This window comes from Lentinus tigrinus, assembly GCF_003813185.1.
Source record: "Lentinus tigrinus ALCF2SS1-7 unplaced genomic scaffold L226scaffold_40, whole genome shotgun sequence".
In the NCBI taxonomy this organism is placed as follows: domain Eukaryota; kingdom Fungi; phylum Basidiomycota; class Agaricomycetes; order Polyporales; family Polyporaceae; genus Lentinus; species Lentinus tigrinus.
Genome location: NW_027137949.1, coordinates 42,749 through 66,411, shown reverse-complemented (window position 1 = coordinate 66,411; position 23,663 = coordinate 42,749). Strand labels below are relative to the sequence as shown.

Here is a 23,663-nt window from a genome sequence, read left to right as displayed (position 1 = left end):
AGATGCGATCATGTTCTATCGTGGTACAAGTGACATGGCGGCGATGTAGTAGTACACAGTGCAGATACGAGAGGTACAATTATGCGGAGCTTGCTCACAAGACATCATTCGTAGATTCCGAGTCCTCGAGGTCGTAAATGGGCTCAGCGCGACTTCTATAGCAGTTGGTGAGTACAGCACAACTTCAGAGCAGTAATAGGACGATCGACGAACCGCTTTTCCTCTCCCTGACATGAGGAAGGTACGTTCAACGGTCAACCAAACGACTTCACAAAATTGGTAGAGACACCCACATTTTCAACCCAGCGTATCTCGGCCCTCCAGGAGGCTCCGCGAATCAAGACGATCTGTATTTTCTTCGCAGGGAGCGGGAAGAGTAGACCGGGGATGAGGACGTCAGGAGCCTTCGATATATCCGCCTTCACAGAGCAAAGCGTCTTGAAGTCACCTGAAGTCTCAGTCAGCGGGATGCGTGCGACGGGTACACATATGCGTAGAAATAGAAGGGCGAACCTGAGCCGGGTTTCACGAACGACGGAGGATCGGCCTTGTTACCAGCGTACTGAATGATGTCGCTGGTGATAATATGTTTCTCCTTCATTGGGTTATACCGAACGCAGTAGGTCTCTGAGAACTCTTGATTGTGGCGAACGAGCGTTCCCTATCTTGGTGTTCAGCACGATATGCAAGACCGTAGAATTCGGCATTCACCTTCTTCAATATTGTGGAGAACCCGTTGTCGAGCATGAGACCGTTCGGTCCAAGCTGTATGGAGTTTTTGCGGGCGACGTGCTCAGGATTTGAAGGATCAAAGTTTACGCTGACATCGGTCCCCAAAGTATACTCGGCGCCGATCCGGTAAGCGACCATGTCCCCCTTGAGGTAGTACATAATAGCACCGTCCGCAACCGCTTTGCTCCTGTGAGAGAGTGAGCGCATCAGTATCGACTGGCGACAGCGACTCGGAGCGGGAATACATACGCATGGCTGTCTGGGCGATACAAGGACAGGCCGAGCTGCCTGAGTGCGACCGTCAAATTTGTATACAGCCACATGTTGGCGGAGAATCCCCCGATAAGGTAGACGGGCTGCATGTGCCATACATCAACGTTGTGTGGCTGTGGCACGACTGTCAAGACTCACCATCTTGCGAGTGTTTGTATCCTTGAGCTGCTCCTTGATAGCCGCGACGATGCCGTCAAGCGAAGGACGGAAGAGCGACAACATATCGTCACTGGAGAACGAAGTGTTTGGCACATACGCAGTCTTAAGGCCAACAAGACTACCCACTGCGTAACGGTCAACGAACCTCTCAAGATGTTCAGCGCACGATTGTTGTCCTTAGTCCCCGTTGGGAAGTAGTAAGCCCGTTTGGGCTCGTTGCTGAAGAGCGGTTTGACCTTCTTGTCGAAAGCATCATCCACCATATCCCGGATGGTGGCATCATCGTCATACTTGGAGCCTTGGAGACGCGCTACAGGATGGCAAAGTCGGCGGCAGCCGAACAGGGACGTCAGACGATTCACCCGCACCTCTGAACAGGTTCTCGGCCCGCATGTTCACTGTAACAGACCCGAGCATCACACCTACGTTGCTTGTGATCAACATGGTCATGCACTGGTACGCGAACGGGTATAACTCACACTTCGGGAAGGAGGTCTCCTGTACGGTGAGCGGTGCTGTAGACTTGGACACGTAGCTGCTGATATCGACAGTACCTCCGCCAGCATCGACGACCATGATCGGTTCGCCCGGCTACATATTACAGTGTTGGAGAAGGCACAAACGGTAGATATGATCAAGGACGCACCGTGATGCCCTTCGAATCAAAGCAGTTCTGCACGCAATAGTGCAAGCCAGCTTCGCCCTCGGTGACGAAGTGGACACGGTCACGTCCCGCCGGCGTATCTGGAACGAGGCCCGCCATGATCGCCGCCTCAAGCATCTTGCTCTCCTGTAAACCTTCCCAGCCATTGGGATGGGTGAGGATCAGCTCGATGGTGTCCTTGAGGCTGTTCCATCGCAACTTCATGATTGGGTCGTGCTCCGTAATGTAGTCTTCGGCACATTTGAACATGTAGCGGAGGAAGTCGGCGAAGACTTGGACGACGGTCTTGCCGGTAGGAAGGGGTGGAATATTCTGCTCGTTCATCTCGGCTATCTTACACTTGTCAGGACGCAGATGAAGCTTGAACCTGCGCATGTCGAGACGTGAACGGACAGCAACGGTGCCTGCAGTGACATGCCACTTACCAGCGCGAGAGGGTAAGCTCATCATAATCCGGGTCCATCACGACGTCATTGCTCATGGCCTTCGCGCCGACGAAGTGAACGGAACCATCTGCGTGGTAGTATAGCACGGACGGTACTCGGTAGTGCCCTGCGTTGTCTTCCTGACCGGGGTAGCTATCGGCGCAAGATTTAGTAAAACGATAGTAAATTGATAGTCGAAGGAACACTAAGTGCCCACCGCTTCACCGCTTCAATCTTCGGGACCTCGCCGGGGTCGAGGAAAGCATACGACATCCCAGAGAAAGTCGTTCCTACGTCAATACTGAGGATCATTTTCCTGCGGGTGCCCTGGTACGGATTGAGATCAATCATTGTGCCAGAATACTGGGAGCAGATAGAAGCGCAAAGGAGTAGAGAACTGAGCGTGGACGGCGTCGGTGGAATCCTCCCTTCATATAAACCACTGGAAGTGTTGCGCAGGAGTCGCGTTCTGTGCTGCGGTAGGTGGCTGTTTGCCTGCTCCTGGCCGGGAAACGCCGTGTTCCAGAGGGGTAACTCCTTCGGAACAGGCTGCTCGAGGCCACCGCACGGCACACGCATGCTAAGAAGGCACAAGGTAGACATGCGATTTGGCTTCGCACCGGACGGTCATCCAAAGTGCGGTTTCTGTGACGCAGACTCAATAACAACGTGTCAGTGCTTGCAGCTGCGGTAGCACGGCTATGTACGGCCTTTGAGCTCACCTCCTCGCTTTCCCCACCCAAACCATCACTGTGCCCTGCTCAGACTGCATTGACACCATGAATCGCTCTGTCCCGGGCCATTGCCCTTCCTGGTTACACAAAGTCAACTTCAAAGGATTAGGCCAATCACTGCGCCGTGGTATCAAGAGACCCACCACTCGCACTGGGACAGCACTGACGAAGCTCAAGCAGAACATTGATGAGCCAGATATTGAGCTGGAGCTGACGAGGAGGCAACTTCAGGAGACGCAACAGACTATTGAGTCCTTGCAGAGACGTCTGAACGGCACGGTAGAGAAGAGGGAGTACGACCGCGTCGTGGCGAAACGGCGCAACTTGGAGGCGCTGCTGGAGGTGCGGTCCAAGGAATTGCAGGAGGCGCAGACGTACGTTTCCAAGCTTGACGAGGTCCCGGACCTGCATTGACGAGCGGAATAGTGAGCTGGAGTCGACGAGGAGACAAATTCAGGAGGCGCAACAAACCGTCGAGTCCTTGCAGGGACCTCTGCCAGTGAGCGGCACAGTAGAGAAGGAGGAGTACGACCGCGTCGTGGCGAAACTGCGCGACTTGGAGGCGGTGCTCGAGGTGCGATCCAAGGAATTGCAGGAGGCGCAGACGTACGTTGCCAAGCTCGACGAGGTGGCCGACAGCGAGGTCGTCAACATCGTCGAGCCTCTCAATGGCTTGATATTCCAGGCTGCAGCTAGCCTTTCCGACGCTCCAGAGTTCTGGCACTCGGACGACCCCTTCCAGGATGCTGCCGCAATTTCCGAAGCGAAAACGAGGCTCGCCGCGTCGTCCTGGGTCGGGTCGGACCTCCTTGACATCATCACGGACTGGCGTCATGAAGAACACCCTGTGTACGTGCAGTTGGCACTGCAGGCGGGGTTGGCCGCGTACACGCGACAATTCTCGAATAGATGGGAACCTACCAATGCGGAGGACACGACCACCATCGAGAAGTTATATGAAGCGATCAGGGATCAAGGTATGTACCATACCGCACTGTTTCGCCACATATCCTGACATACACGAAGAACCTCAGTCAGTTGCAGGACGGTGGAGAGCACTGGGGCGGACGCACCTCAAGAGCCTGCTCCCTGGGCAGGACTACGTCCCTTCGCTCATCTCCAAGTTGTCGGGCATCGTAACAGACATACTCCTTGTCGCAGGTGCTACCGGAACGAAGGACGTCATCGCAGGCATCGTCTCCACGGAGTTCGAGAGCGATCTCCGGGAAATCGTGACCTTCGCCCTCCGCTTCCACTCGACCGTTGGCGAACGCGTCGTATCCCGAGATTTCAGTTTGCTCGCGGCCGAGCCAGGAGACCCGTTCGATACGACACGTATGGAGGTGGAGTACCCACTAGCACCAACATTGCAGGGTGCTCGCGTACTCGGAACTACCCAGCTTGGACTAGTGGCACAACGGTCTGTGGAGAGAGATGGAGTGCATGGAGAGTTTGAGACTCGCAGAGTAGTACTGTTGAAGTGCAGCGTCATCTTGCAGGACGCAGTCGAACTAGATCAGGACCATTTTGCGAATTAGTTTTCCAGTATGCTTCGATGTTCATATGCATCACAAGCCAGCACTTGTGTAACTTGACTCACCGTTGTTCAACTTCTTATTTCAGCACATATCCGGTGCTGGCCGATATATTTCAGAATTCGCAGACGACATGGGCGAACAAACCACAATCAAATACACATAAGTAAAAGTAACACACCGCGTATCCGACGACTGCACAACCACAGACTAGTAAGTTAAAGTAGTATACGGCACGCGGGGTCGTACTCGTTACTCGTACTTGTAAAAGGCGTCCTCGAGCTCGGGCACCCACACCCACACCCACACCTCTCGCCTCTCGCCTCGGGCGGGCCCAGTCCGCACAGGTATGCAAGTGGGGTATGATGGGAACAGACGAAGCCCAAGGCCAGCGCCGCGCTGCATGTAGAGTACTGTATCGAACGTCGAACGGATCGGGCACAGACTGTCAAGGGCGGCGAACGCGCGCACGGTGTAAGTACGGCGGCGGGTATACGTATACGCAAACAGTGGACACGACGCTGTCGTTCAAAGCCCCGCGCGAAAATGGGGAAAGGGGGATCGCACATGGACAGGAGAGCGCGCGGGGCAGGGGGCGCGAGGCCAGGAATGTACTGAGAGGCAGACGGTAGACAGTCACAAGGACAGGAGACTCGGGGGAACACGGACGTGGAACTATCAGTCACACTAGGGACAGGGAAATGACACAACGGATCGGGAACCGGGAATCGTAAAGGGATATGGTAGGCTAGATGGCGAGAAATGACAGTAATCACACAAATCAGAAGAGACGAGCCATGACAGGGCGTTGGACCAGGGCGAGTGAGTAGCCGAGGAACGACGTTGCCTGTACCAGTACAAGATCCTACAACCAACGGAAAGAGCGAGAACGAGAGGACAGAGACGACACCAGGAGTTCTATGTTGGGTGATTACTCCGCGGTACCGACGTACGCGTCGTCCTCGCCGTACTCTGTGGGCGCGAGGCTCTTCCGGTTGACAGGGACAGTGTAGGTGGACTGGGGGGACGTAGGAGAGGCCGCATGGTCAGGAGAGTAGAGGGTGCGCATGCCGGTGCCGTTGTAGTTCGCAGCAGGAGCGGGGATGGCAGGGGCCCCAGGCACGGTAGCACCCATGGCGCGGCGTTCAGCGTAGGCCCGGAGCATGTCGTCAGGGGACATCACGTTCGCAGGCATGGGCTGCATGGGCATCACGCCCATGATTGGCGACTTGGGGGTCTGGTGGGTCGGGCTCGGAGGGGTCGGGACTTGGAACAGCAATTCACCTCCCTCAAGCTCTCCATTGCGCATCACTGGATGGGATCAATCAGTGACTGGAGAGAAGCCAGAGATGCCATACGTACTGCTCAGTGCGGGCATCACTTCGTCGATGCTTGGCCGTGCGCTGGCCTCCTCTCCGCTCATACGAGCACGGATGTCCTCGGCAGTCAAGCTGAGAGGGCCAGCAGTCTGGATGGGCGACAGGATGGGCGACGCATTGCTTGAGCTCTCAGTCGAGAACTGACGCTCTGGGAGGGGCGGGGCATTGCCGGTGTGGAAGGCACGCGATTGGCGGGCGCGGCGACTCTCAGCAGATGGACGGGGATCAGCAGCGAAGGAAACGCGGGAGACACGGTTCTCAAAGGCGGACGTCCGCACACCGGGACGGAGCTGAGACATCTGCGGCGCCTCAGTCGGGGCGTCCTGGTTGATGATGCCGCGCGCGCCGATGCCAGCCTGACCGCCCTCGACCGCGACGGTGGACATAGGGCGGATGGCGCCAAACGAGAACGAAGACGAGCGGTTTCCAGGGACAGCCATGCTGTTGCGGATGGCGGCGTTCGCACCTGCTGGGCCCAGCGACTTCCAGTCCGTGGAGATAGTCGACATGCGCTTGTCGACCATCTCGCTGAACCGCTTGCGCTTCTCCTTGCCCTTCTGACGTTTGATGCGGATGTAAACCCCGGCGATGAGGGCGATGACGACGAGGAGGGGGATGATGACGGCAGCAGCGACGCCGCCTTTGGAGATGCCATGCTTTTCGGTAGTGGTGTTGTTGACCTGTTCGACAGCACCGGCGACAGAAGAGCTCGAGCGGTCCGTGCCCGAGTACGTGGCGGAGAAGAGAGGGCCAGCGGGAGTGCTGACCATGAACAGAGGCTCGCCGGAAGGCACAATGGTGAACTCCAGGTTGATAGGAGACGTGTAGTTCCACCATCCGGCCTGAAGAGTGGCGTTGTAGCTACCAGTCTTGTAGTTGACGTTCTCCCATTCGTGGAGAACGGGCTTCGCGGCGCTGGGGGCGTAGAGATAGAGGTCGATGTTGTCGGTGTCAAGGCAGCTGGTATCCCAACTGACGGTCACCGGCGCGCTGACGTCGACGCTCTGACCCTTAGCGGGGGTCTTGTACAGACCACCAGTCGAGCATCCTGCAACTAATGTCAGCAATGCGCATCCGAGGAGCTGTGTGATGGCGGCAAAGGAGCGTGCTTGGCGGTTACATGTGCGCCTCGCCAACATAGCAGACTCGGAGACCGACGCTGACTGGGGTTTCGCAGCCTTGCACGGAACTAGCTGTTGTCTACATCACCGGGCGCATGCAAGCGGCACGACTGCACGACTAGCCGCCTTATCCACGAGAGCCAGTCCTCCCGTGTTCAGCAGAGCTAGTCCGCCCGTGTTCAGGGACACCGCCCTTGTCTTGTATACCGTATATTGAGCTGCAGCGACGTGTACAGCGGCGCTGCCCACACGGATGGCTGGGGAACCTCCAGTTCCACACGATTTCGCCACGACTCGAGACCAACTCGGGAGCCCAATATCCCTTCCTCCGCCTCAGTTGCGTCGACAACCTCAATGCGTCCAGTGCCCGCCACCACCACACAGGATATGTGCTCACCATCACGCTTGGTAGCACGTTGGTGCCCGACAACGCTGTGGCCGAGACGAATGGTCTTGAATCCGTTCTTCATGGTGACGTTAAATGAATGTGCGGGTTAAAGGAAGGGAGGGGTGAGGGAAGGGAGAGGAGGTCGACAGCGAGGACGACGAGGACGACGACAAGGACGACGAGGACGGCGGCGATGGCGACGACGATGGCAGGGAACAAGAATAGGGGCGCCAGTTGTTGTTCATCTCGGTCAGGTAGGCGCCCGAATCATCAATAATATAGGATCAACCCGATTGATCAACATTAGAACCTCTAGTAAGGAATTATTGATTGGTTGTTACCAGGTAAGTAGTGGATAACAATTCACCTTCTGTTAACCGGTTTCTAGGCAACACTTACTCGGAGCCTGGAGGCGTCATATGAGGGCCACATATTTACACCGCGTGAACAGAAGGTACATATATCTATGAGTATCTGGTAGTTGGTCAAGATCATTGCCCAAAGCTTCATCGACGAACTATACAAACTAATGCCAGAGATCGTACGCTGTAACGTGCATCAGGAAATACGAACCAAAGGCCAAAGGAAACAGCGGAATACTCACCCCACCATTTCTCCTTCGTGAAGTCGAGTTCCAGCATATTCCGGGAGTCCAACCCAGGCAGTGCGTGCCTCGCACATTTGAACAACTCTTGGCACTTCTTCATGCAGAAGGTACCTCTGGCCAGCCCCAGGTCAAGCACGACTCTCAACTTTTCGAATCTATCTGCGGAGAGGGTGCGGTCGAGAGCCTGCCAGTCCAAGGCCATCAGGGAGTCCCTATAGTGGCGGAATTGGTTACCATGCAAATTGTATCGTTCGCGCCCGGGGGCGAAGCCAACGCGCACTTCCACTGCGGTAGAGGGGAGGTGCGTGAGCAAGTCGACGGTCGACCTGAAGATCGCCTTGCCAATTTGCCGCGACATAGGATCGTCGTGTCCTACAGAGATCTTGAACACATCGAGCTTGGTGCACTTGTCGAGGCGCAACGCCTGCCAATCTTCAGCTGTGTCCCCTGGTAGATTTCGCCGTCGCCACGGTCAATTGGTTTCCTGTAAGGTGCGCCAGGATGTACTCACTGATCGTTACCACCGTAGCTTGTCCGTTCGCAAGTAGCTCATCCCTCACAAGCAACATGGAGTGTGGACGCACAGCGACCTCACGTAATTGCGGTCCTATGACAGCGATGAACTCGCCAATTCGCTTGACATGTTCCCATGTCGAGCAGCATCCATCCATCCAAAGGGTGCGTAGAGAGGCCCAGCGATGAGTATTGTGGTTGCGGTGGAGGATCGCATCGAGCGCATGTAGAGGAAGTGCACGTAGCACCAACTTCTCGACACGGCGGAATCGGTCGGACGCAGTAGTAGTGAGGTCGAAGCGGTGTCGATCGATTGCCATACTATAGTCCAAGGAGTTACAGAGATGGAGGGCGGAGAGCTTTGAGAAAAGGCCCAGGAGATCGAAGAAGACGGAAAGGTCGGTTCCCAAGACATTGGAGGAGGTGATACGCAGGGTGTCGAGAACACCAACAACGGGCTCGAGCATAGGCTCGCGCCAGTTGGGCTTGGAGATGTGGAGGCGATCCAAAGTGACTGAGCGCAAGCACCTGAGAGGATGTAACGCCGCGCGCAAGTCTTTCAAACTAATGCCTCGGTACCCCGACAAAGTGATTTCCTTGATGTAGGCGCAGACGTCGGGAGAGGATGCAAGGAACACGAGGAGATCGCTGAAGGCGACCCTTTCGGGAGAGAAGGACACGGCGTGGAAGAGGTGGTGACGGCTTGACGCCTTCCAACCTTTGCATACCAACGAGCACCCTTTCAGTGCATTTCGGTGGCCGTGCAGATAGTCGATGATCATATTGGTGATCTCGGCGGGGAAAACTTCATGGTATCCTACAAATTGAGGACTCCTGAAAGGCTACTGAGTGACACGGAGCACTGAACGGGAGCAAGGTTGTGTGGCTCACTTAGAGTCATTGTTCGGAGACATCCCATCCATACCGAGGAGCGAATCAGTGAATGGTGTTGTAGGGTGCTCGACGGGAGTTGCACTGGCAAAATCTTGACGTTCTGGTGCTCCTGTGCGCCTGCAAGGGACAAGTGGGCAGAGTGTATGGAATGCAAGGTTGAAGCTGCGCGCGCTCTGTAAGTGACAAAGGAAGAGGTGTGGCTACAGGAGACCGGCGGCCAAGGGTGAAAACACTGTAGAAAGAAACTGTAAGCTGTGCTCGACCTGCGTCAATCAGCACGACAGCATTGCCAGGTCAGTTATATGCAGTCCATGCGCACTATATCGTGGTGTGGATGAGGAAAAACATCCGCCGCCCATATTGAGTCTGAATCGTAGGCGCCCCGGCGACTCGGTTCCTTCGTTCGAACAGCGTGCGCGTTGTCATAGACCCCTCCATTTCTCTGACCAAAAGGCAATGACCACAGCAAAACAACGCTTTCAAGTGGCGATACATCATATGCAAAGTGCATTTCATTGTCTGTACACATCATGGCTCGAACGCTCACTAGCACGTTACCTACACATAGGAATCAGCGAGTCGCGGGTCGAAATTTGAAGAGATCAGTTTAAGACGATGTTTTAGGCCCACGCCGTGAAGGTCCCATGTAAGTTTGAAGAAAAGAAAGATGACCCAGGAAGCTCATGGACTCGGAACTAGCATGTGTTCGTGTCGTGTGCCTGTGCCGAGTGGCACAACCGCAGTGCGTTTGTCCGACTCGACCTATAAGAACCTGCTATAGTATCCCGTCTTGGATCACTCTCGTATGTTCCTTTCTTGTGATCTCCGTTATCACGTAGCTGACGCTTCTGATAGCGAGTGTTCGAGGTACGAACCTCTTCGTTCAGTTATCCTACTACTTGCGGCTTACGTACGTTTGGGGTACTAAGGATAAGCTGGTTCAGGATGCTGCTTGCGGAGATTGTGGACCAAATCATTGACGACTTGCACGATGACCGTAAGGCTCTGCAAGCCTGCACGTTAGTCTGCAAGTCCTGGCAACCGCGATCGCGATACCATCTCTGGACTACCATGTCTGCCACGCCAGAGAAGGGCACCGTGGACAAGTTAGTCGCGTTTCTCACATCTACGACCGACATCTCCCAACGCATCGAGTGCTTCACTTTGTCCGGCTACCAAAAGATCAGCTTCACCGACCTCGAGGCCATCCTAATCCCCCTCACAAGCTTGCGCACGCTGAGTATGAATGACATCCACATCTCCCGGTCTCCATCCTCCGAGATCGACATCCCGTCTGGACCGGTGGTTGTAACCCTCACTACCTTGCGCATCATGGATTGCAACACCACAGAGCAGGGCGTCGACATTTTATTCCGCTTGCTCAGCCTCTTCGGCGACATCAAGAACCTGTACCTCTCTACGCGACGAGCCCGCAGCGTTGACCAAGACCTCAGCGACCTCGACGGCCTGGAGAGCCGGGTCGGGTTCATATTTCCCCCTCATGTTCACATCTACAACCTCTCATTCGGGTCGCTTCCCCCGCATATCCTCGCCCAACTCGGCCATCCGTGGTCCAGTCCTTTCTGGGACTCTATCGATGGCTTCTCCGTCGAGCACGCGTGCACATCCTGGGTGGAGATCAAGCAGCTCGGGAAGGTGTTCTCCGCTCACGGTGCGCGGTTCCGCAGAGTGGCCATCAAGGCGTCCCACAACTTGTTGGTCGTGCCCACCGACGAAGTGCATAATCATGGACTTGCACGAAGCTTGGCCACGCGCGTCTTGTTGTCCCTTGGATTACCCCATCTGCCACCTATCCCCGATGAGATCAGTGTGTATTCACGTCTCATGGTTGTCCGGCGTGTCGCTGACCAGATAATTTGGGTTGCAGAGGACACGAAGGAGGACTGGAGGGCGCTGCGCCTCAGAAAGTGCTCGAACCTGGACGTCTTCACGGTCACGCTCGATCATAGCGACAAGGATGGCCACCAGCACCGCCGGGAGATCTTGAGCACGACCGTCGACCTCCTCACGCACCTGCCGAGGTCCGTTCGCGAAGTCCGAATCATTGTGATCCCGGACATCACTGTCGCGGCCTTCAGTCTCAGCACCAGGGCGGCGCAGGCTCCGAAAGGGTTGCTCGAGGACCTCGACTGGACGGCCCTCGATGACGTCCTGTCCGCACCAAAGTTCAAGCATCTGAGGGTTGTCCTGGAGATCGTCATGTCGGACGATTTCATCAGCGGAGAGCGATACTGGAAGATTGTGAACAATATCCGGAGAGCTTTACCCCTCCTGTCCTCGCGTGGTATGCTCGTATTCGACAAGGACCTGACACCGGCATGGACCTGCCAAGGTGAGTGTCTCCGGCCTTCCCTTTAACACGTACTCATTTCTTATGGGCAGATCAGTAACGTTTCCGGCTTATGATGCGGACGTGCATTTGCTGCCTTACAACCTTGGACCTGAAAAACGCGAGTGTCGCGGTACTTGTTTGTATCTGAATCAATGGCTTGTCAACTCTCCACGGGTTCATGTATGTACAACTCATACTGCGCCCCGGGCTATGTTTGTATCGCTTGTGCGGGGTGTTGGTAGTATTAGTGTCACTGTCAGAGTATAGTTGGGCTTAGTTGCACCGCAGTGATATACATAATGGGAGCGCTTGTGCCAAGACGCTCTTGAACCTATACTTCCATCTCATCAAAGCTTTGAGGCCATCTCACCCGCTGTTCGCGTTTATTTCCTGCCGTCTGAAGCTCCGTGAGTGCCAGAGAGACAAGGACAAAAAGGAAGAAGGCGCGACGCCCGTGTCAAGGCAAGACGAGTCACTTCCGGTTCCGTGGACATCTTTGTCTCCTCGCTCGCTCGGAGACCGCATTCTTAATCACGACAGTGCGCAAACGCGCTAGAAGACTCTTGGAGATAAACCCTCACAACAACCGCCGCAAGGCCTTTGCTCAAGTCGCCATCACGCAGCACGCAGCTGCGGCAGCCAAGTCACGACCACACTGGTTTTGAGCCACACATGCCTTCGACTCGAAAACGTACCTCCAGCTCCATAAACACTATGAACGCTCTCAGTCCAGATGCTCCGGCGAGAGGTCGGAAACGTTTCCAGTTTGATATACGGAGTGCAGCGCAGGCGGCGGAACAAGGGGTGGAGGTACAGGGATTGCGCCTCTTGAGTACGTCGTATTCTTCATTGTCATGAAACCAGCCGCAAGCACTTGCTACTATTCTCCTCCTCTACGCGTGCTGTGCTCAAGGAAGATGCTGTACCGCGATAAGCACATTAGTTGATGTGAATCACGAAACAGAGATGGTACCGCACCTAGTTCGGCGGTCTGTCGTCCCTCCGTCCTCTTACCTGGCTGCTCTCGAGACCGTCCTACCTCTTATGATCCACTTTCTGACCCATCATATAGGCGTCGCACCCGGTGAGGAGGACGGCTCCTTTGACTGTGCTATTGCTCGTTCGGATGGCGAATTTCTCGCTACTTTGACTATCCTTGTCTCCGGTCAGTCTTTGTCGTTCTCTATCGCACAGCTGTGGTACTAAGTCGGTCTTCCTCGCAGATGCCTCAGAATACCCTTCCGACCACACCTTCTTCTGCTCGTCGCAGGATGACCTACCCGTCTATGTTTCGCGCGTAACTGAGGCCATCCATGAGGATGGATCCGCCACGATCCAGAGGACGCTGATGCGTCTGCTTGAGAAGTTGGCCAAGGGTGTGGCCACGAGTAAGAATGCACAGAGTGATGACGACGACGACGAAGACGTTGAAGATGACGATGAAATTGATGGGTACGACATGGACGATGACATCGGCTTGCTTGGGGCGCAACCCGGCAACAGCAAGTTTGACCGATCTATGCTCCAGCGGTACGTCTTCCCCCGCATCGTCACACTACACTGCTGGTTAACACGATGTAACGCAGGCACTTCAACGAAATTGTGGCGTACGGTTACTATCCGGGCTACATTCCGTTCGGCGTCGACGACTTTGCGCTCTCGGCCTCGTTGCCCGCAAAGTCCCTGGTAGATACGATCCCTGCTCGTGCGCTCATGGCGTGGGACAAGCAACTCCTCGCGCGCGCACAACATCTCACACTCCTCGTCTCTGGATTGAGAGGCGTGTATCCGTTCGTCCAGCCCGACGCTACGTTCACCCAATCTGCCCACTTCCATGGAGTCGCGCCGCAGTTTCGTGTAGGGTTGACCTTGGAGTATAAGCCGTCACAAGCAGACGCAAGTGAGACGATCCGGAAGTATGGACTGAAGGAGGAGTACGATGCGCAGCCCGCTCCCGAGCCTGTCGAAGAGCCGCTCTTCGATGACGATGACTACCTAGATGAGGATCCAGTTGCAGAAGAGAATGAAGCTGTCAACGACGAAACCGCTGAGGAGGCGGAGGAACAAGTTGCTGGCTTCCGCCCATTCAGTCTGAGCTCCTCGCTAGAAAGTCTACTGAACGGCCACTTCCTCCGTATATTGCAGCTACGTGTACAGTACTCACTTGGATGGGCTGGCGCCGAGGCGCTGTTATGGGAAGTAGAAAGGACGCAACAACCTATTGGTGACATCATGCGGTTGCGGGGAGAAGTACGCATTTCGTCCAGTCAAAGCCTCTCTTGCTGACGAGTTCTACAGCACATCCGTCTCGCAGACGCAACTGATAAGCTCTTGATGCAGAGTTACGTTCTCCCTGCCGATCCTCTTCTCGAACGCGATGCTTCGCAGCCGATCAACATCCTCCTAGTCGCGTTCTCGTACCTCATGCGTCGCCTCACGGTATGCGATGACCCTGCAGTGTCACCGATGTACTCATTCCGCTCGTAGCTCTGCCCACGTTACTGCCTGGTATGCCACCAGCCGTTGCAAGAGGATCTCGACGCCCTCAAGCCATACGTATGCAGCTCGAAGCTGTGTACCTATCAATATTACACGCTCAATCGAGGACCGTCGCTGGAGGTTGGAGATTGTGCTCGACTTGCGCTGACGTCGTTGCTCACCGTCATGTTCGCAGTATGAGATTTGCGCCAACCCGGTGACGGTGGACTTGCTCGTCTCATTGGCCTACGTAGCGCTGACAGAAGGCGCACCCGACGCGCCTCTGCCGGTGGGTATGGGGCTGCGAGTAGAGTGTCGCACCGCACCTGCTGCGAGGAGGGATTCTGACGGCCTGTTTGATTTCGACAAGCTTGACCCCCACGATGTAAGCCTTTCTCCGTGGCTTTCCAGGCTGTGGCTGAATGTTGGCTTGCAGATGCGGGTCGCGACGACGCAGCTGATCGACAAGCTGCCTCCGGTACGTAATGGACATCCGTCTCTGTTTCTGATCTGCCATGCTGACGCCTTCCGCCTAGATCGCGGACATCAAGAGGCATCTCGAGCAGCCTCGCAAGGCAGGCAGGGCGAAACCGCGTCTGCAGGATGTGGACAAGACGGTCCCGGAGGCTGCATGGTCAGTACTTCGGTGGTGCGTTGCGTCGTGCACAGCGCACCTGGAGGAATTGCAGTCCGAGGAAGATCAGGTCAAGAATATCGGTACGTTTCTTCTGGAGTCCATTGCGTCTGCAGGTTGCTGAGAATGCTACGCGTGATAGGTCCCGAGTGGAAGCAGTTCAGATTCAGCGTCGGCGCGCCCGATGCGGAGGCGAAGTACCGACAGGCGATTGTTCAAGCCCAAACGGAGAGCAGGAAAGCTCGCGAGTACCCATCGCTTTATGTGCGTCGTTACCGTTACCACCTGTGAAGTTTGCGAACGCTAATAGCTTCGCTTTCTCGTAGGCTTTCCATGGATCGCCGGCGAAGAACTGGCATTCAGTCAGCGCTCGACATCAGCTTATACTACACCCGTGTGCTTACTCACTTTTTTATGACAGATCATCCGACATGGACTTTGGTTTAAAAACGTCGCTCACGGGCGAGCGTATGGACATGGCAAGTGCCTGCCCTAGTGCATGTATCTGTGTTTCTCATACGGTTGTAGGAGTATACTTCGCTAAGGACGGCGCCGTCTCGACCGGTAGCTATTCCATGGGAGCACAGAGCTGCTGGCGAAACAGCGCTTCCCGTGTGACCAGCTGCGTCGCGCTTGCAGAGATCGTCAACTTGCCCAACAAGTTCGTCTCCCAAAATCCGTTCTTCGTCGTCGACAAGACGGATTGGATCATTTGGTACGTCTGCTGTCCCTTGCTTGACCGTGCGTGCCACCGACCACATTGCCAGTCGATACCTCATGGTCAAGGGAAGCGGATACGTGAACCCCAATGCTGCCACGACTACTCCTGCTCCGCCCTCAATGTACAGCTACGCACCTTTCACCAACCAGCCCCCACCTCCGGAGGAGGAGGTGGATAACTCAATTCCCTGGGTTCCACTCGACCCGGAACACCCCCTCACACTCAGCGGGAAGCGGATCCGCATTCCCCTGCCGACGCATGCACTGGAGAAGATACTTGCGGCAAGGCGGCAGGAGTTCATCCCTGTCAACTACGACGAGGACGACCTGTCCATCTTCGAAGCCCTCCCGCCGACGCAGCTACCGCAACCTTTCGACGAGGACGTGGTCATGACGACGATCGAGGACGATTGGCAGCATGATCCGGAGTGGGTGCAGAAGGCCATAGAGCATCTGATCCCGCCGCCGACGGAGTCCTCGCTCCAGGCGACCACGGCGTTGCAGCGGGAGCTGAAGGCCCTCCTCAAGGAGCAGAAGGCCGCGAAGAGCCTGAAGGAGCTTGGGTGGTACATGCCCGAGGACCTCATCGGCGACAACCTCTACCAGTGGATCGTGGAGCTGCATTCGTTTGACCAGAACCTGCCCATCGCAAAGGACATGGAGCGGCAGTGAGTCGTATGTGCGCTCGTTCATGGCCTTCAAATTTTGATGTGTGTCTGGACTTGCAGCGGCGTGAACTCGCTCGTGTTCGAGATCCGCTTCCCGGCGGGCTTCCCGCACGCCCCGCCGTTCTTCCGCATTCTTAAGCCGCGGTTCCTCGGGTTCAGCCAGGGTGGCGGTGGACACGTTACTCTTGGTGGGTCGGCCGCTGTTGGGCATTCCTCGTTCCTGGATCTGACAAGTGCTCGTAGGGGGCTCGATGTGCATGGACTTATTGACTGCCGATGGTAAGTCGCTCGCTGCGCAGAGTATGTGTCCATTCTCACTCTCACGACGTACAAAGGCTGGCTCCCCAGCTACAGGTGCGTTCGGATTTCGCGTCGTCGGTGCGTGCGCTGACAGTTTTTCGGCAGTATCTCCGCCGTCCTGCTCCAGATCAAGCTCGCGATCTCGAACCTGGACCCGAAGCCCGCGCGGCTGGCTCAGAATTGGGACTCGTGAGTGCTCGTGTATAGTTGCCTGCAGAGGAGTTTCGCTGAGATGTGCTGTGGCAGACCGTATGGGATGCAGGAAGCGATGGAAGGGTACAAGCGCGCTGCGAACACACATGGCTGGAAGGTATGTTGTCGTGTCTCTTCCTCTTTTCCTCTCAGCCTGATGCGCCTGTCTCTTTAGATCCCCCAGAGCTTTGACAGAATTGCTCGGTAGAATTGTTCGGTGTCTCGTTGCGGGAGTTCGTCGTAGAGGAACTGTTTGCTTAGATGTGCTGAGCCTTCGCGTTTCGGTTGAGTTGGTGGACTAGGTCGCGGCTCGAGATGGCTCCAATGCAATGTATCATCATCTACATGTACAGTACAAGTACAAGCTCACGGGGTAAGATCTATGTAGAAAGCAATGTATGTATTCCTAAGCGAACAGATGGAGGAGATCGAGACCAAGCGGAACATGATATACAAGATACATCGCAAGCACAATGATCATTCGGAAGACAAAGACCAGCGGTTCTGACGGGTCGCTTATGAGCTGCACGTACCGGAGAAACGACAGATAGTGGACTCACCATTCATTCTCGTCGCGCACCTCGACCGCAAGCATACCGCGCTCGAACAGGAGGGGCAACTCTCCTCGGATGTTGTTCACAATCTCTACGCACTTCTTCCTGGAATGACCTCTGCTCCGAACGATCTCAAGGGTGACGGTGAGGTCCTTGAACCTCGGGACTGACAAGACCTTGTCCAACGCCTGCCAGTCCAGGGCCTCCAAGAGTACTTTTCGACGCGGCGTTTCTCCGAGTCCAAACTGGATGGCGTTCACGTCCAAATGGGGGACCATCTTGACACGAACTTGCCGAACGCAGCTCGGCACATGGGTGAGGAGGTCGACGGTCGTGCTGAAGATCTCCCTGCCTCGACGGTGGCCATCGCGGTCCATGTGGTCGAGGGTGACCGTGAAGACGTCGAGTGTCGTGCAGTGCTCAAGGCGGAGCGCTTTCCACTCCTTCGTCGTGTCCCCTGCTCAAGGCATGATCAGCGACAGCCCGCGTATGTGACGTGGACTCGGACACGCACGGGGTCCGTCTGGAACGGGGGGCAACTGAGCGTCCTGAAATGCCGCCGCCAGGGCTGCGAGACCGAGGATTCCAGTCCCGTGGTCTCCACGGTCGGGGACAATCAACTTCTGGGATGCCATGAGGGACACCCGGCGGAGCTGAGTGTCAGGCGCAGCGAAGACCTTTCCGAGCTGCTTGACGTAGTCCCAGGATATAGATCGGTGCTCAACGGACAGGCCGCTAATAAAAGCCCAGAATGGGCGGGACCAGGGATGGCACAACTGCCGGAGGAAGTGCAGGGGGATCGACGTGAACGCGAGATTGGTAACCCGAACATGGGAGGGGAGTATGTACCCGATGCGACCCTCCAGTTCATCGAGTCCCTCCATGCCTCGGTACGTGGAGAAGTTCTTCCAGGTGGAGAGGCGCAGGGTGTCGATGTCGCCGAAATAGCTGAGGAGACGGAAGAAGATGTCTACGCCGTGATCAATGACGTTGCAATCCTTGATATTCAAGGCGGCGAGAGCCGGCACGACCATCTCGGGTTGGACCACAGGATAGGGTGACAACGATGTGGATATGTAGAGACCGTCCATGGTCAGCGTGCGCAAGCGCGTGAGGGAGCTGAGAAGCGACTCGAGGTCGGCGAAGCTGATTCCGCGGTAGCCGGACAAAGAGAAGTGCATGATATGTTGGGCGACGTCATCCGTCGTGGCGAGGAATGCAATCAATTCGTTGAAGGGGCACTTCTCTGGGCAGGCAGACATGGTATTGAAGAGATGGAATCTGGCTGCAGGTTGCCAGGATCTGCAGACCAACGAACAAGTTTGCAGGGCCGCACGGTCGGCATGGAGGTGGTCGATGATCTGGTCTGTAAGCTCCATGAAAAGAGTGGGAACATCATTGCGTGGACGCATGCTATCAGTTCAGAACGTAAATCATCGAGAAGAAGAAAGGGGACTTTAAAGGATACCGTACCTGTTGTGCCACTCGAGCCACTGGTTCCGGGGCGACGGCCCAGGGACCTCAGCTATACGGTCTATGCACTGGGATGGAACTAATGTTGCTACTGTTAGACCACGAGTATAATTTTCAGGCAGGAGACCCACCAGGATGTCGCAAGTGTTGAACGTTCAACTTTCAACAGCAGGTACTTATACGTAGCAGTGTTACACTTAGAAAGAAAACACGCTTTGAAGCAGTGTTTTAGACTTTTTATTAGACGATGTAACTCCGAAAGAGGTTATTCTAACACCAATTACCTCCAATATAAGATCGGTTGTATACCCATTGTATGTTGTATTGACGCTGATCTCGTATACATATGTACTTCGAAGAACATCGACACTACGGTACTTGAGATGCACAACGAACACATAAGAAGAGAAGGTTGGTAACAATCATCGGTCCTGTTGATGCTCGTAGTCTGACATCTCGTCCCACAACTGCTCCAGCATACTCTTCAAGACTACCTTGGGTCTCCTCAGCAGCGTCGCCTGTATTCCCTCCGTCTTCTTCTCCTCCCTCATCAACCCCAACTGAGTCGTGCACAACACAAGGCCGTCAGACGACGGGACCTTCGGATCAGCCCATTCGTCCTCCATCCTGGCTCGGTCAAACGCAGTGTCGGGCAGCACGACCACCGTGATCAGATCGCAGGACAGTATGTCCTCGCCCGTGATGCGTTGGAACTCCAGCGCACGCTCCGATATCTCGTGAAGCGGAGAGAGGAACGCCTTCTTGACCATGGCATATACGGCGTCGGATGAGCCAGACACGCCGCATGCGATGAGCACATCACCAGTGAGTCTTGCAAGCTTCCGAGCGTGCCTTTCGGCCTCTGTGTCTCCTATACCTCCGACGACTTTCGCACTCTCGCGGCAGAGAGCTCGCCATCTACCCGCAACCGATTGAGGGACTGGTTGGAGGTTGTCAGAAGGTCATATGGGTTGAAGATAATAAGGTTCGTACCTCGTTGTCTCACGACCGTGTACAGTTTATAGAGCATCCCCTCGGGGTCGTAGTGACCTAGGTCCCAGCTCATGGCCAACCATCGCACGTACATCGTCAGGACCGCCTGCAGGGCTGTCTGCACGAGAACGGGGTCGTGTGTGTGGTCGATCGAACGCAGGGCCGATAGGAGGTGAGGTCCGAGCCAACCGTCGCGCTCCAACTTCTGTGCAGCGTGCTCAACTTCGTCGACACTCTTTCTGCCGTAGCGGAACTGCGGTGCTTCTGCAAGAGACGCAGCGGTCTGGAAGATCTTCGAGTTCAGCGCGTCCATCATGCGCAGGAGCTCGCTGTCCGCCACGTCATCCGCCTTCGTCAAGAACGCTTGGGCTTCCTTGAGCTCAGAGGTGCGCGTTTCGAGGATAGCGGCAATGACGCCTCGCTCCTTCTCGAGATGGGTGTTCGCGCGCTGCAGCTCTGAGAGCCTCGCTGCGGAGCGTTGAGCCTCGCCCTCCTTCTCGCTCAGGCAAGTTCGGAGCTGCTGGTTCTCCGTGCGCGCACTGTCGCATTGCTCCTTCCACTTCCTCCCGCTCTCCTTCTCCCGCTCCAATATCCGCTGGAGCTCCTCCAACTTCCTCGCTCGTCGATCGAGCTCTTGCTCCTTGGCTTCCAGAGCGGCTTTGAACGACGCGACATCCGAGCGTTGGTCTTGATGTCGGGATCGGGTGGTTCTATGCGATCCTTGACCATTGGGGCGGCTTGGACTCCATCTGTCGGTCACCGCTTTCCTGATCCCGTCGATCATATGGTGTAGGATGAAGTGGTATACTGAGAGGAGGAGACGTAGAAGAGCGTTCATAGTCCAAGGCAGAGGTGTGGGGCTTCCCTCTGCTCTCGACACTTATCCAGACGCTACAAGTCGCCTTCAGCGTGTTCGATCCTCGGGTCCTTGACGTGCCTTTCGGGCCGTGCTTGAGCGTGCATGCTATACCGTGACATGCATGGGGTTCTGCTGTGCATGCGATGTCTGACATTGTGGTTCCCCTACCACGCCTCGGCCTTATGGCCGTTCATTTCAGGCTGAGAGAAGGTTGAGGTGTGTTATACATGTCGAAGCCACCATGCATCCGCGTTGGAGGCCCTTCTATGGACCCCTGATCTCTTTTACCGCAGTACACATTACGCAGTGGCGGTCTCGGCGAGTTTGCCCGCTCATCATAAACCCCGCGATACTTCGTATCCGCACCATCCAACCTCTGCAACACTACTCGTCCTCAACTATCTGACTTTGTGAAGCTTCTCATGGCGCCGTTGAAACCTTACGCTGGCCCTGTACGTAAGCTCGTCCTCGGGATCGACGTCGGTACGACATACTCTGGCATATCATACGCAATCCTCGACCCGGGGGAAGTTCCCAAGATCCAAGGAGTCACTCGGTATGCTGTTAACTCTCTCCGTCGCGGACTTACGGCTGAAATAGGATCATCTCATCTAGCTTCCCGGGACAGGAGAACGCCGCCGGTGACTCCAAGATCCCAACCATCTTGTATTACCGTCCAGATGGCACCGTACACTCCGCGGGCGCGGAGGCGGCGGTTCCAGGGATAGAGCTCGACGCTGAGGATGAGGACCTCTTTCTTTCCAAATGGTATGTGTACTTGTCTCCCGTGCTACTCGTCGCTTTAATTGCCGTTCGGGTCAGGTTCAAGCTCCATCTCCGCCCTGAGCACCTAGACTCCAACGAAGTCAACCGGCGCGACCTCCCGCCTCTTCCTACAGGCAAGACCGTCGTCCAAGTCTTTGCGGACTTCCTCGAGTACCTCGTCTCCTGCACGCAGCGGTACATCACCAGTACACACGCCAGCGGCGAGAGCCTCTGGAACTCCTTGAAAGACCAGATCGACTTCGTTCTCTCTCACCCGAACGGCTGGGAGGGCTTGCAGCAAGGCAAGATGAGGCAGGCAGCTGTGCTCGCGAAGCTAGTTCCCGACAATGCTGCGGGCCACGCGCGCATCCACTTTGTCACCGAGGGAGAGGCCAGCTTGCACTTCTGCGTGCAGAGCGGCTTGACGACGTCGTCGATCGAGGTAAGTCCTGGTCAACGTCGCAATGATTTGGTTTCTGACGCTGACAATGCGTGGTCGTAGACGGGCGAGAGCGTCATGATCGTGGATGCTGGAGGAGGCACGGTCGATATCAGCAGCTACTCGTTCACATCGACGACGCCTATATCTGTCGAGGAGATTGCAACCGCCGAGTGTAAGTCCTCTGTAGGTTAAGTGCACAGGTAGCTGACATGTATATGCAGGTATCATGCAGGGCTCGACGAGAGTGAACGTTCGGGCGGAGAAGTTTTTGAAAGGTACGTGCACATCTTGCATTGCGTACATGTGTCATATTTAATGATTTACTATCAGAGCGCCTCAAGAACTCAGCGTACGGCAACGAAGAGGACATCAAGACGATGCTCGACTACTTCGACAAGTTCACGAAGCCGGTCTTCAAGGACTCGAACGAGACATCGTACATCAAGTTCGGCTCGATGGGGTGCAACGACCCCAAAGTCAAGATCCGGCGCGGCCAGCTCCAGCTCACCGGGTACGTCAGCTCTCGTTCTTCGCTCTTCTCGCACCTCGTCTTACCGCGTATTGCTCGCAGCGCGGAGATGGAGTCTTTCTTCCAACCGGCTTTGGATAGCATCGTGGCCACCGTGCAGCGGCAGCGACAGACTGCATCTCAGCCGATCACAGTCAGTCTCATCAGCACCAGCTTGTGAAGCCTGAGATAACCGTGCTTGCCTGCAGACCGTCTTCCTTGTCGGAGGCTTCGCCGCAAGCCCCTGGCTGTTCAACGGCCTTCAGAAGACTCTGCAAGAGCGCGGCATGGCCTTGTGCAGGCCCGATACCCATACGTACGTCACTTTCTCATGTTGAGTGTGTCGACCTCCTCTGATGTTCTACGTACAGGAGCAAGGCCGTCTCGGAGGGTGCGGTATCCTTCTACCTGGATCGCTTCGTGTCCGCCCGCCTCATCAGAACGACATACGGCGTCTCCTGCAACCACGACTACGTCCCGAATGATCCCGAGCATGCAACCCGTACCCTTTGGAGGATCATCCGCCCCTCCGGTCGCGTCGTCCTCCCGAACGGCTTCTCCCCTATTCTGACGAAGGTAAGCCGCATTTTCTGTCGTTCCAAGCGCGATTTGTCTCGCTGACATGTGTTCTCCAGGGAACGCGCGTCCGGGAGCACCAGGAGATGTCGCGGTGCTACTTCCGGGAGGCTCGCGAACAGCGGACGCTCAACAGGATCTCTACGTCTATCACCTGCTACAAGGGCAATGCGCCAGACCCGCACTGGATGGATGTGGAATCAGGTACGGCCTCGGCGCTCGCATGCGTTACGATGTTCTTTCCGTGCATGGTGCTCACGTCGCTCCGCAGAGATGTACACGCCGCTGTGCACTATCCATGCGGATACGTCAAAGGTCACTAGGACTCCGAGACAGGGCTCGAACGGGACTTACTACGTTCAAGTCTACAACATCATCTTGCAGTGTGGTCTGACTGAACTCAAGGCCCAGATCAGCTGGACCCAGGACGTGAGTCGATAGTCTATCTTGTCTGCTGAGTATGAACTAACGATGGTGACTCGTCGCAGGGAGAGGAGAAGCGGTAAGCCTGTTCATTGCGCTGAGAGGTAACGCTGCGTTGTACTGACCGCTCCGTAGGGGACCCGCGACGATCGTCTACGATGATGAACTGGAGGAGTATCGGTGAGGGGCTGCGTCTCCTGAAGGACTACCTTGCTCGTGACGACGATTCGTTTTCGACATTGTATCTCTGCATTGTTTTATTCATCTCTCTTATGTCTATTCCGCACAGGCTGCGTGTCGC

General features: G+C 55.7%; 9 protein-coding genes across 9 annotated transcripts; 4 read left to right on the top strand and 5 right to left on the bottom strand.

Annotated features, from left to right (window-relative positions):
- Positions 1-460: 460 nt before the first annotated feature.
- L226DRAFT_470624 (uncharacterized protein) lies at positions 461-2,604 on the bottom strand (the record flags this gene model as incomplete). The annotated part of the gene is made up of 10 exons (XM_067676319.1): positions 461-661; positions 712-919; positions 982-1,088; positions 1,144-1,234; positions 1,291-1,474; positions 1,533-1,586; positions 1,644-1,755; positions 1,811-2,195; positions 2,254-2,406; positions 2,471-2,604. The coding sequence occupies 10 exons, from the start codon at positions 2,602-2,604 to the stop codon at positions 461-463; spliced, it is 1,629 nt and encodes a 542-aa protein (XP_067530674.1).
- A 399-nt stretch (positions 2,605-3,003) lies between these two features.
- L226DRAFT_539135 (uncharacterized protein) lies at positions 3,004-4,583 on the top strand. Its single transcript, XM_067681632.1, has 3 exons — positions 3,004-3,361; positions 3,414-3,964; positions 4,014-4,583. Exons 1-3 carry the CDS (start codon positions 3,033-3,035, stop codon positions 4,523-4,525), a joined length of 1,392 nt encoding a protein of 463 aa, XP_067530673.1. The 5' UTR covers positions 3,004-3,032; the 3' UTR covers positions 4,526-4,583.
- A 537-nt stretch (positions 4,584-5,120) lies between these two features.
- L226DRAFT_257056 (uncharacterized protein) lies at positions 5,121-7,120 on the bottom strand. Its single transcript, XM_067673331.1, has 2 exons — positions 5,885-7,120; positions 5,121-5,833 (listed from the first exon to the last, which is right to left on the bottom strand). Exons 1-2 carry the CDS (start codon positions 7,038-7,040, stop codon positions 5,454-5,456), a joined length of 1,536 nt encoding a protein of 511 aa, XP_067530672.1. The 5' UTR covers positions 7,041-7,120; the 3' UTR covers positions 5,121-5,453.
- Positions 7,121-7,896: 776 nt separating this feature from the next.
- L226DRAFT_616345 (uncharacterized protein) lies at positions 7,897-9,745 on the bottom strand. The gene is made up of 4 exons (XM_067686895.1): positions 9,422-9,745; positions 8,529-9,364; positions 8,015-8,464; positions 7,897-7,956 (listed from the first exon to the last, which is right to left on the bottom strand). The coding sequence occupies exons 1-4, from the start codon at positions 9,451-9,453 to the stop codon at positions 7,937-7,939; spliced, it is 1,338 nt and encodes a 445-aa protein (XP_067530671.1). The 5' UTR covers positions 9,454-9,745; the 3' UTR covers positions 7,897-7,936.
- Positions 9,746-10,258: 513 nt separating this feature from the next.
- On the top strand, positions 10,259-12,083 carry L226DRAFT_493307 (uncharacterized protein). The gene is made up of 4 exons (XM_067677430.1): positions 10,259-10,291; positions 10,354-11,252; positions 11,313-11,777; positions 11,828-12,083. The coding sequence occupies exons 2-4, from the start codon at positions 10,370-10,372 to the stop codon at positions 11,833-11,835; spliced, it is 1,356 nt and encodes a 451-aa protein (XP_067530670.1). The 5' UTR covers positions 10,259-10,291; positions 10,354-10,369; the 3' UTR covers positions 11,836-12,083.
- A 23-nt stretch (positions 12,084-12,106) lies between these two features.
- On the top strand, positions 12,107-17,217 carry L226DRAFT_493305 (uncharacterized protein). Its single transcript, XM_067677429.1, has 20 exons — positions 12,107-12,609; positions 12,850-12,942; positions 13,001-13,307; positions 13,364-14,027; positions 14,076-14,216; positions 14,265-14,396; positions 14,452-14,640; positions 14,692-14,733; positions 14,792-14,972; positions 15,032-15,153; positions 15,216-15,251; positions 15,311-15,368; positions 15,418-15,604; positions 15,657-16,277; positions 16,338-16,465; positions 16,521-16,556; positions 16,613-16,631; positions 16,683-16,766; positions 16,824-16,887; positions 16,945-17,217. The coding sequence occupies exons 1-20, from the start codon at positions 12,450-12,452 to the stop codon at positions 16,975-16,977; spliced, it is 3,297 nt and encodes a 1,098-aa protein (XP_067530669.1). The 5' UTR covers positions 12,107-12,449; the 3' UTR covers positions 16,978-17,217.
- Positions 17,088-18,982, bottom strand: L226DRAFT_616343 (uncharacterized protein). The gene is made up of 5 exons (XM_067686894.1): positions 18,928-18,982; positions 18,797-18,875; positions 17,838-18,736; positions 17,330-17,780; positions 17,088-17,273 (listed from the first exon to the last, which is right to left on the bottom strand). Coding segments are annotated over exons 3-5 (1,350 nt in total). The 5' UTR covers position 18,736; positions 18,797-18,875; positions 18,928-18,982; the 3' UTR covers positions 17,088-17,272.
- A 122-nt stretch (positions 18,983-19,104) lies between these two features.
- L226DRAFT_562963 (uncharacterized protein) lies at positions 19,105-20,631 on the bottom strand. Its single transcript, XM_067683532.1, has 2 exons — positions 19,790-20,631; positions 19,105-19,736 (listed from the first exon to the last, which is right to left on the bottom strand). The coding sequence occupies exons 1-2, from the start codon at positions 20,625-20,627 to the stop codon at positions 19,219-19,221; spliced, it is 1,356 nt and encodes a 451-aa protein (XP_067530667.1). The 5' UTR covers positions 20,628-20,631; the 3' UTR covers positions 19,105-19,218.
- Positions 20,632-20,849: 218 nt separating this feature from the next.
- On the top strand, positions 20,850-23,657 carry L226DRAFT_256752 (uncharacterized protein). Its single transcript, XM_067673330.1, has 13 exons — positions 20,850-21,204; positions 21,264-21,416; positions 21,471-21,855; positions 21,916-22,027; positions 22,077-22,130; positions 22,186-22,366; positions 22,427-22,517; positions 22,573-22,679; positions 22,735-22,939; positions 22,999-23,143; positions 23,211-23,368; positions 23,428-23,441; positions 23,498-23,657. The coding sequence occupies exons 1-13, from the start codon at positions 21,071-21,073 to the stop codon at positions 23,544-23,546; spliced, it is 1,788 nt and encodes a 595-aa protein (XP_067530666.1). The 5' UTR covers positions 20,850-21,070; the 3' UTR covers positions 23,547-23,657.
- The last annotated feature ends 6 nt before the right edge of the window (positions 23,658-23,663 follow it).